Below are 11,446 nucleotides of genomic sequence, written 5' to 3' on the forward strand. Positions count from 1 at the left end.
GATACAGGGACACTATTGTATTCAGTTCTTTTCAAGAGATGGTCGTAATTGATGTGTGTAGTATTTATTGTGCTTTGTAAATCAATCTCTTTCAACTAATTACATTTATTACTAATTTATTTACTGCATTGTTCTTACTATTATAACATGTCATGAGAATCAAGAAAGGAAGGATGACCGAAGAACTATTAAAGAATTATTGGGAAAGAAATTATAGTGCAAATTCAGTCCCACAAATTCGAATGTTCCAATTTCTATTAAAGAAGCAAACAAAACAAGTCATTTACCTCTCCTGTCATTAATAATAATTGGTCACATGAAATTCAGTAATACTGTACTAGTGTTGTAATTCCAAGATACTTTATTTTCCATTGCTGCATGGGTTTTAGAATGTTTTCCTAACAAGCAGTCAATAGCAGTTGTTTGGCTCAAAGATTGATTCAGACGAATCTTGCAGGCCTGGGTGTGCACAATAACAGCAGGATGAATAGAAGTAATAGTGTACACACTTCCAACGTTTTCTCATTGTCTGTGGCAGACCTGAGAACTAGTGGCGCTTCGATCACTAAGATCTATCGTTTGAGGTCAGACAAACATCAGACACCTCGAAAAAATATTTTTCTTTTCACGCGTTTAATGGCGAAAGTTGCTACGGGCTGTTAGTATGCTTTGTTGTTGAAGGTTGTGTAGATGTCTTTAATTTGTTGTGCCTTGAACTAACAAATAATGAAAAAATATTGTGTGGTTGTTTACAAAATAATTACAGAAATGCCATACTCTTTTGTTCTGAGTTGTAGATCGGAATAGATTAGAAATAATGACAAGACTTTTGTTTTCACCTTCCAAAGAATAAGATGAGTTTGTGAAATGTGCCAGAGTGATTCCGCTGAAAGATTGGCAACTTTCGGTAAATAATCGTATTTCTGATGTGTATTTTTCAGAAGACATTATTTTAAAATCAGACTGTTTTGTTGTAAAAGGTCAAAAGACAGAAATATCGCGAGTGTGTTGGATTCAGGAGCTGTACATTTTCTCTAATTCACTGAAATATTTATGAAGTCAGGTAAAACATCAGAAATCACTCACGAGTCAGAAGAATGTTGAAGCCTCAAGACAGAGATCCAACAATAAAAACAGTTAATTGAATTGAAGTTGAAAGTTAGTCTAGCAGTGATAAAGATAATGAGATTCAAATTCAACCCAATTCTCATGTCGATATTAATAATATATTACATTTGAAAAAGCAGCTTAAAATTTTGAATCAAAAGTACACAAAAGCTAAAATAAGTCTGCCCTCGACAAAGCAAGAATTTGTTTGCTAGGAAAGCAATTGAAATGTAAAAAAAAAAAGTATAAAGATAATACTTTTATTAGTAAGAAGCTGAAAAATGATTATAGGGAGAAAGATAAAGAAATGTGGACTCAGAAATCACAGTGGAATTAGATATAGTGCTGACTTTATTTCAGAGAGTTTGCTCTTTAAAATAATATCACCAAAATGGTACACACACTGCGGCATGATTTGCTGCCTCTTCCTTCAGAATAGGATTTAAGAAAATTTTGCCTACAGGTATAGCAGTTATATTGTCAGACTCCATAGCAGCTATTCTATCAATCGTCTCTAAACACACACCTTCATCTCAAACAGCAGAAATAACTAAAATGCTCTCTTAATAAATATCACTCAATAAAAGAATTGTATTCCAATGGATACCATCCCATTGTGGAATCCTGGGAAACGAGAATGTGGATGCTTTAGCATAGAAGGGCAGCACTGCTACTTACAGACCTGTTACTAAATCTACGTATTACTCTGTGAAGAGATTTATTAAATCTACATACTTAGACTTCAACAAACAAAATTTGATAACTCAATCCCAAGGGAAAAAATGGAACTCTCTGCATCAAAATCCACAGTTAATTCCCGATTCACCACGAAAATCGTCTGTAGCTGCATTTAGATTGGCAACAGGCCATGATTGTTTGGCCAAACACCTGCATAGAATTGGAATATATCAGTCCCCTAACTGCCCACTGTGCAACTCAAACCAAGAAATGGATTCGGAACACCTCAAAATCTGTGCTTCAGTGGCTGGTCATGATAATATCTTTGAAAAATATTGGAGTGCAAGAGGTCAAATGACTTTATTGTCAAACGCCTGGCATTAGAAAACAACAAGTATAGCATAAATTCACATTTCTTGGATGCTATTTCAGATTCTTATAAAAACGTAATAGGTGAAAATAAATGTTACCAAGTGGTAATATTCGATGACGTCAAACTCAGAGAAGAAATTCACTTTAATAACTCTTCCCTTAAATTGTACCGATCTGTTGATTCCATAGATCTCACGATTGATGTCCAAAAGAGACAAAACTAGCAAATCATGCATTAGTATTTATGTTTATGCCATTTATGCAAGACTGGATCCAATCAATTGATTACGCTAACAGAAATGCTACTCAAGGAGATATTCTCGCTATAATTCTTATACAAATGCTACTAAAATTAGAAGCATTTGGGGCAATAGTAGTCCATTTCATTTACAATGGCAGTCAAATAAATAAAAAGGCTCGGAAATCTTTAAAAATTAATGGGAAAAGAAATATATCGAGCACAATGCTATATTGTAATCCATCTGACGAAAAAGGAAATATGGGCGTTCTTAATTTTGTGCACTTACTGAAATGCATAAGAAATTATGTCCATGATAAAGTCGAACTATCCTATAAGGATAAAAATATCAACTTCAGTTTTTACAGTAGACATTTTGAGGAAGACTTTTCTGGATGTGCCAGTCTTAGGGTTTGTGCCAAGTTGACAACAGCTCATGTAGATCTCTCGTCCTTAAGAGAATGGATGCCAGACTCACGTTCCAATTCTTCAGCGACAGTGTTGTTAAAGGCCTCAAATTTTTGTCATGAAATACAGTAATCAAGTTTTGAAGGCAATGAAGACACTGAAGAAATTGCAAGGCATTTAAACTGTAATGTCCACGCATTAAATTCACTCATTCCTGCCAAGGCTCTTTATAAAGACTCTTCTGACCACAGAATTCTTATTAATTTTCTTCAATGTCTCAAAACTACAACCAACACATTTTCTTCTGGTATAACAAAGAAGTCTTTAATAGCAACCTTACAGAATACCTTAGAAATGAGTGAATGACTCTGGTGCAAAAGATATGAGTACAAATATGTCTTTAACAGGGAAACTCACCCAAAACCCCTTAGAACGTCACTACAGAATTTTGCGTTCACTCAGTTCAGATGACATTCCTTCAATGATGGACTTTCTCCATATGCATTTACTACAATGTATTTATGTCCCAGCAAAGCAGGTCCATAACATTGCAATAAACTGTGAACCGAAAAGTGATCATCTACTATGTCGTTTGTAAACCAAATGTTAACCTTAGTGTGAAATGCAGAATTACACAACAAGACAATAAAGTCTGTAGAAACTTGTATAAAAGGTAGAAATACATTGTCAAAACTAGGAATGTCCTGTGCCTGAGTTGGTAAAAACTAATCCCGATGCGTTGATTGACATGCTTAGTATATCATGTGGCCGATTATGTCGTAAATAATTCCTCTAAATTTATTGCGTGTAACCTCTGTGCATATTGCCTCCGACAAAACAGTAATAGATATAAACACTAAGCAGTTCTTACCCAAATCAAAGACTACAGATCAGATATGAACACCAATTCTTTAACCTTTCCTTCCCGAGCTGTGTACAACGTACTTTTTCAAACAAACACGAAAATTAAAGAAAAGATTTGCTCAGCAAATGCAATGTGGGATGAGCATTTTATGAATGTCTCGACATCATTTGCCCTCTTTTGACCCAGTCTTTGGGAGCAGGCTGTTGCAGAGAATACATCATGGATATTATTCCTAAATTGGCCTATCACTGTTTAAAGTAGTGATTCTTTTTAAACACAAAGGGAATTCGATGAGAATTACAGACTCGTAAATCTGCCAAGTCATCTTGCAAACTCTCGAAAGTAGCATCATGGTGAGTAATTTAATTCATTTATGAGTATGTGAAATATTTAACTCTGTTTTTATTTAACATTTTATAGATTTTTCTGTCCCTGAATTCGCAACTTGTTATGGAAAGATCACTTGATTACTGAACTTATAATCACCTTCATAATACTTCAGATATTGTATTTCTGTTATGGACGTTCATAGTAGTATTAATCAAGAGAAAAATATGAATTATAAATAAGGGACCATACAGATATTCCATAAGTTATGAATAGCAGGGTTAAATGCAAGAAATTAGCTTCTAAAAAGGACTATGTTCTGAAACTTCCTGACTCTTTTAATGGTGCCGACAAAACATCTGTTTACCAACATAACCCAAAAACAACTGGTAATGTGAAGAACATAATATGAATGTTAATGAAATCAGTGTCAAGAAATATTTCAATAAAAGTGTGCAAGAATAAATCTACTTGTGTCGAACTTCATTTTGAGTTCTGTGATAAATATTTGCAATACTAATTTTGAAATTATACAAAGCGAGTGTAACATCTAAACATATTTATTTACAGTACGATTATTTAGTCCTGACAGTCGCCGGCAATCTGCACCTGGGTCAGGTGAGTCCATTAAGTTACGCCAAGGGGTGTTCAGGTTAGTCTGTTGCCTGCAGTCAGAGCGATTGGATGTCACACATGCGGTATAGCGTTGTGTTTCCAGTACAGTTAAGCTGTACTACATTCCTTTACCGACTGCTCGCCCCTATGTCTACTCCGGAATTCTCCCCACTACTCCTGTTACTTCCCCTCTTTCGCGTCTCTGAGCTGTCAGGACTAAATAATCAGTTTGAATAGGACTTTCAGCTGCTCGGCTATGACAAGTGAAAATAATTCTGACTTTTTAATTGCGCTTCTGTAATTTGACCATGCTGACTAATGAAATTTTTGCCTGAATGGTGAGTCATCATAACATTTTTAAAGCCCTGTTTATAAATGTTTTATTATTTCCGAATTGACCAAATCACTCCTATAACATGAGGATGTAATGCCAATTTAACTTTTTCTTTTACCAGGCCTCTGTCTTTGTACCTGCTGGAAAGGAATTTTTCTACACACAACAAAAATTTAAACCCACAAAAAGACAGCATACCATACGCTTGCAAGGTTGACTGTAGAATGCACTTCTGTAGAAAGCTGCGTGGTTTTTCATAGTAATGTAGGCAAAAACCAGGCAGACCCAGTTCTGGAACTTTCTCTTCTTTCTTCACTTCAATAATAGTTGTCAGAACAGTTCTTTCAATGACCTTAACCCTCAATTTAATAATGACTCAGAAGGAAGACAGGATGGGGGAGACAGAAACATGCAGGCAGCTTCGATATTCAGTCTGTATTATAATATTGCGTAGCCAGCACCATACAATTGCATGTATCAATATCACAAAGATCAGTCTGTAAGCGCCACTAGTGCCTCGACAACGTTGCCATGGTGCTCCCGCAATGTGCGCTCTGCAAGGTTCCGAGAGATCTCCAGCTCCCGCATCTGTGAAGAGAGCAAACACAGTCACTATACAAAATAAAATGCAATAGGTACAATATTTTATTCTTTAATTGGGAAATGAAAGTAAGTTATATGATTTACCAATAATAAAAATACGTCTTTCATCATCTGATTCAGGCTTTGGACATAATTATCTATTGTGGTCTCATTAGTTTCATGCCATCTTGCAATACATCATTTTCCAGTGGGGAAATAATTTCATGTCTACGTTTCATGAATATCCATGAAATTTGATAAAAATTTTATATATCCTAAAAGGGGAAAGGAAGTGGTCAGCCTACTACATTATCTCCTGGCCTAGTTGTCTCATGAGTAGGGGACGGATGTTGATGAAAAGTCATCATCTTATTTTTCACAATAGGATGATGCCTATTAATATAGAATCGTTTCTAAATATCAACGTAAAAAAAGTAATTTCTTATATTGCACTTTTTGCATTTTTTGAACTAATAGGTCATTTTTATATTTTTTCGGCATTTTTCGGTCATTTTTAATAGTTTGAAGAACTTTTAGATCATTTGGAATGCCTTAGAGAGTGAAGGCTCTATAAAGTCTAGGTAATATCGTTCGCCATTTTTGTTCTTTCATTGCCGAGCTACGAGACAAGGAATCTATTTGCCGCACTGTTAAACTTTATCATGTCGTAGCTCCTATAATAATAAATCGACTCTCATAGGAGCTACAACATGATATTTAACAGTGCAGCAAATAGCAACCTCATGTGCTTTCTTTTAATGCCAATGAAAGAACCAAAATGGCAGGTCTTAGGTGGTACATAACATCGTTAGCAGTGAATGACAAGATTCACATGTTTAAATGTAGCTGACCTGCAATGTGATTGGCTGCAGGAAATAAAAGTGATGCGACTATACATATTACACTAGTCAGACTTCAGATGCATACAAATAATTAACTTATTTAACAAATTTATCTAAATCTACAGTTTAGGTCCCATGTTAGAATTGTAGATTTGCTTACTCATAGGCCTAGTTACACTCCAAGTTATGTAGTTAGATTAGGTCAATATTTTTTGTCCCATTGACTAATATTAAAGGGGTTCTGGTTTCAGTATACACAAGTAACTCACAATTAAATCGACGTCTTCTTTTTTGATGGACACTTTCAGTAACTCTCGCTCTTTTGCCATTTTTTCTGCTGCTTCTTTGTTACGTCTATCTCCAATGATTGTCATTGCCTAAAAATAAACCATATGCCAAACATAATTAGAAGCTTTCTACTTCTTATACAATCTAAAAAAACTGCTGCTGCTACCAGTTCTCCAGATCGCCCACTCACTCAGTAGTAATGTGCATTCGACACTTCATAAAATAACATGGAAATAGCACATTTTTAGATTTTCTCGATATGCTGTGAGACATCATTACATATAGACCCGTTTTACACTAAACCTAAGGTACAGATCTTGTAGATCTATTATATCTCTGCCTCTGTGCAACGTCACGTTTGCTGTGGGGGACGAGAGAGAAACAAAGTTCACAATCATTTTTAATGCTCTCATGTCCATGATTAAGATAAGACATTTGAAATTTACCGGTCACTCCCTGCCAGAGATATAATGAAAGAACTGTAACAGTTCCATATACCTAGTACACAACACTCTATACTGGATAATTAAATAAGCAAACCAACACTTTTAGCACGACTTGTGGGCTATCCCAAACCCCGACTTCCACCCCTCTGAGCGCGAGTACCTATATAATCGGTCTGTGAAGATCTATTATTATAAATAAAAACAATTAATAATGTGTATCTCAGTCATAACAACCTCATAAAATATCAGATGAAACTCCTGTTGAAACTATGAAGTAGCCTAATTAAATAATTATAAGATGATCATTTGTGCAATAAAGCATCTGTTTTTTGTGCAAAGATAATTCGTTTAACATGTCTAATTGCAATTGTATTTAAATAATTAAAATACGATCATTTTGGTCCAGGGAGCAAGCATTTTGGGAGAAAATTTCAGTATACGGATTCCTCACTGACAATTATATCTTAAAATACTAAAACGGGCAGATTTGTCTACGTTTGTCAAATGCGCATCATCATGCTTACGGAAAGGCACTTTTCAGTGCCAATTTTATTTTGTGTGCACAAGGTTGGAATTATGAAGTAAGAGGGAAAGGAAGGAATCTGCGTTCTGAAATTCATCCTACATCACTTCAAACCAATTTGGATACAGGGTGGATTGTGTATGAAGATATATTTTTTTGTGTTGACTCCATTATGCATAATTGTTTACGTAAAGAAAAGCAAATGAAAATAAACAATGCATATACACAAATAGAAGAAAGAAATTTGAATATTCATCTCTCTTAACGTTCATAGGATAGAAATAACATACCAGTCAGCGAGAAAAAAAAAAGTAGAGGGAATTTCGATTAATTGCTTAATTACTCCGGGTTTAATGAAGTAAAAATTGGCCTATATGCAACGTCGTCGCCTACCAAATTACTAAAATATGAAATTAAACAGTTTTACCAGATCACCTTGTTTAGAATTCAAAGAATCACAAGCATGTCCTTAGTGACAACAGTACACTATCGGTCCAATCAAGCTTACGAAAAGGCACTTTTCAGTGCCAATAATTCATTTTGAGTGCACAAGATTGGAATTTTGGAGTAAGAGAAAAAGGAAGATCTCCGTGTTTTGAAATTTATTCTAAATATCAAGACTACATTCTCACGAATTCCTCATAACAAAAATGCATTTGGCTATTTGTACATGTCTCGACCAAATTATTAACCCTTAAATGCAGTATACACGTGAAACTTACGCCTGACAAATCTGCAGTAAATATTTCTTTCTCTTCAGCATAATCTGTAACTTTCTCAAGATCTGCTGCTCCACTGTCATATTTAGCTATCTTTTTCTGGAACTTCTCTTGCTGAACTTCGTCGGAATCTCCACCAATATCCCCATTTGCTTCATCGTCCGCCATTGCTGGTCTATCGATGTATCGAATTAAATCTGTCGACTATTTCGATTGTTACAATCACCGCCGTCTGAATGGTCAATATGCAATGTTTGCAATAATTACAATCCAGATGGCAGTGATTATATCGAGGTTCTCGCTGTGTACTTCCAGTGTCGCCAATTTAAGTTTACCGCTAAATCTGACGACTTTGTACGGCTTATCGGTGACAATTTCGTTTAACTTTTCAAGTGCTTAAATAAGGATTTAGCAAATTTTTCAGCACCCTTAGTGACAAAATAAAACTTTCTCTATTGATGATAAAGAATCTACTACTGAACTTTCCTTACATTTTATTTGGCAACACTGCTCCCCTCAGTCCACACTCATGGTGTTGCCAACATGGTGCTTTTGGCACTAGATATGTTTTTTGAAAGTCATCTGGTGCCAAATTTAAATAAATATCGCATTAGCGAAACTTTAGTGCTTTTTGCAGTAATTTTAGTGCCTAATTTGGAGCTTTTGGAGAAAAGACGAAAAATACTGATGAAAAAGAGGTTCGTTGGCCATGCAGAAAAAAAATGTCATAACGGAAACCACTTCACCTCCTCTATGAACCTTGGGTCACACCAGGAGAATTGTAAAGGGGCTTCCCTGACTAAAATTCCAGTTCTTACCTGTCTTGGGTCTTGGTGTTCTATGGTTCAGTCTCGGTTGCAACAAAGTTAGTTTCTATCTGTTAAAAGTTGAATGTGTTAGAATGATTGTTATAAATGTGTGATAATATTGTAATAGTGAAGTGTTAATTTAAATAGGGAAAACAACTAAAAATAATTATAACAGTTCATTATCATGGGGAAGAGCAGTATGGTCAGCGATGAATGGCAGAAACATTTAGCAGTAACCGGCAACCTGTTTTACCGTTTAAGCCGATAAATGAGGAATCGAAATTAGAGGAGGGGAAAATGAGACTTTTTATTCCAAACACTGTTCAATTCAAACAACAGACCATCTCTGTGATCTATGAAAATCCTGTTTTTCTGATGGCAAAGGAGCAGTTGATCTTAAGCTCCGTCGACCACATTGGCAAGTTGGTATAGCACTGGCCTTCTATGCCCAAGGTTGCAGGTTCGATCCCGGACCAGGTCGATGGCATTTAAGTGTGCTTAAATGCGACAGGCTCATGTCAGTAGATTTACTGGCGTGTACAAGAACTCCTGCGGGACAAAATTCCGGCACATCCGGCGACGCTGATATAACCTCTGCAGTCGCGAGCGTTGTTAAATAAAAAACATAACATTAACATCTTAAGCTCCATTGTACAAAGTGCACTGCAATTGCATGTGGTGTATTGGCACCACATTTTGAACACTTTATAATCAATGACTTTGGAGATCAAGGGTGTAGTTTACTACTTGATGAGAAGAATGACATTTCTATCACAAAACTGTCAGGAATAGTTATTATACCAGTTTTTTTAAAGATGGGACATTACAGTTAAGCAGCCGAGCTTGAACTACAGTGCTATGTTGCTAATATGGACTACCATGCTGTCAGCGGATGGATGCTAGCAATTGCCGTTAGATAGCAGACGTTAAAAAATTGACATTTGATGCGAAGGTAAACAAGAATACGAAAATCGAAAGAGAATCAAAGACAAAATGTATCAATGCTAACACTGTGTGCACAATAAATGTCTCCAAGAGAGCTATTAAGCGCGAAAAATACCATAACCACATATCTACAAGTGGTAGAATTAAGAGAGTAAAAGTCAGTACGCAACGTTTTAATATATTTACTAACAATTATTACAATAAGCAGGTTAGGCTTATTTACTGAAGTTCTGGTGTTTTTTGAACAAGGATTTAGTGCTTTCTCATTTGTCGAGTTGGCAACACTGCTAGACAATATTTTAAGTGATTACAGTCAAAATCCACATTATCCAGACTGGTCGTTTTCTAAACTCAGTCCACCACTGTGGAGTAACGGCTAGCATGCCTGACAGTGAAATGAGCAGGCCTGGGTTCAAATCCTGATTGAGATTTTTTCAGAGTTTTCCCACAACTCATTAAGAGCAAATGCTGCGTAACTTTTGGTTCTGAACTCTGGACTCATTTCAGGGGGCATTATCACCCTTATCTCACTCAGATGATAGATAACCATAGCAGTTGATAAAGCATCTTAAAATAACCAATTAAAAAATGTAAAGTCTCATGTTCAAAAAGCCACATTGTCGAAACATAATATGTGATCCAGAGGTCATTGTCAAAACTCACATCATCCAATATTTAATGTTAAATGAATGCTATTGCTACACAAACTTTTCATAAATGTAAATGATAATTTTTAGTCATTGTTTTTTCATAGTAACCTTCATTCTCAAGGATAGAATTCTAAATATTAAAATCATTTTTTCCCTCATTTGTGAAAATTTCTATTTTTGGAGGATGAGAGTTATGACTCTAACCTACTCAATTGAAAAAATCACATAAAAGTATACTTCATGAGTGATATGAATGTAACAAGTGACGAGGTTTGTTTTCTTTGTAGAGAGCGAATCTTAATGTGGTATTGATGAATGCCACTTTGAATGCCAAGAATTTGCCAAGTATTTGGTAGTTGTCCTTGCCTCAACATCCCGGGCTTCACCTGTCCTGTGATGGAACACAACCTACAGGATGTCTTGGACATGACTGGGTACATTACATGAAAGGAACTAGGGTATCACTCAAGTTGTGTGGATATAAAGGGAAAAATTGAGACAGTGTCGGGTTGAGTTCCTGGGTACCTCAGTCAGTAGAGCACTGGTGCATTCAACAAGAGATCCCGGGATCGATACCCGGGCCCGGAACAATTTTTCCCTTGAAATTATTCAAATCTGCTTTACAGGAAGCTTTACCTGAGAAACTAGATTTGCATAACATGGCATATCCTAAAACCAAATAAATATCATATTTATCT

The 11,446-nt window shown here is 35.7% G+C and overlaps 1 protein-coding gene across 1 annotated transcript; it reads right to left on the reverse strand.

The window, feature by feature from the left end:
* Positions 1-5,364: 5,364 nt before the first annotated feature.
* Positions 5,365-8,557, reverse strand: LOC138703555 (huntingtin-interacting protein K). The gene is made up of 3 exons (XM_069831517.1): positions 8,348-8,557; positions 6,638-6,745; positions 5,365-5,532 (listed from the first exon to the last, which is right to left on the reverse strand). Exons 1-3 carry the CDS (start codon positions 8,510-8,512, stop codon positions 5,437-5,439), a joined length of 369 nt encoding a protein of 122 aa, XP_069687618.1. The 5' UTR covers positions 8,513-8,557; the 3' UTR covers positions 5,365-5,436.
* Between the last annotated feature and the right edge of the window lie 2,889 nt (positions 8,558-11,446).

The sequence above is a fragment of the Periplaneta americana genome, chromosome 7, assembly GCF_040183065.1.
Source record: "Periplaneta americana isolate PAMFEO1 chromosome 7, P.americana_PAMFEO1_priV1, whole genome shotgun sequence".
NCBI classification, from domain to species: Eukaryota; Metazoa; Arthropoda; class Insecta; order Blattodea; family Blattidae; genus Periplaneta; species Periplaneta americana.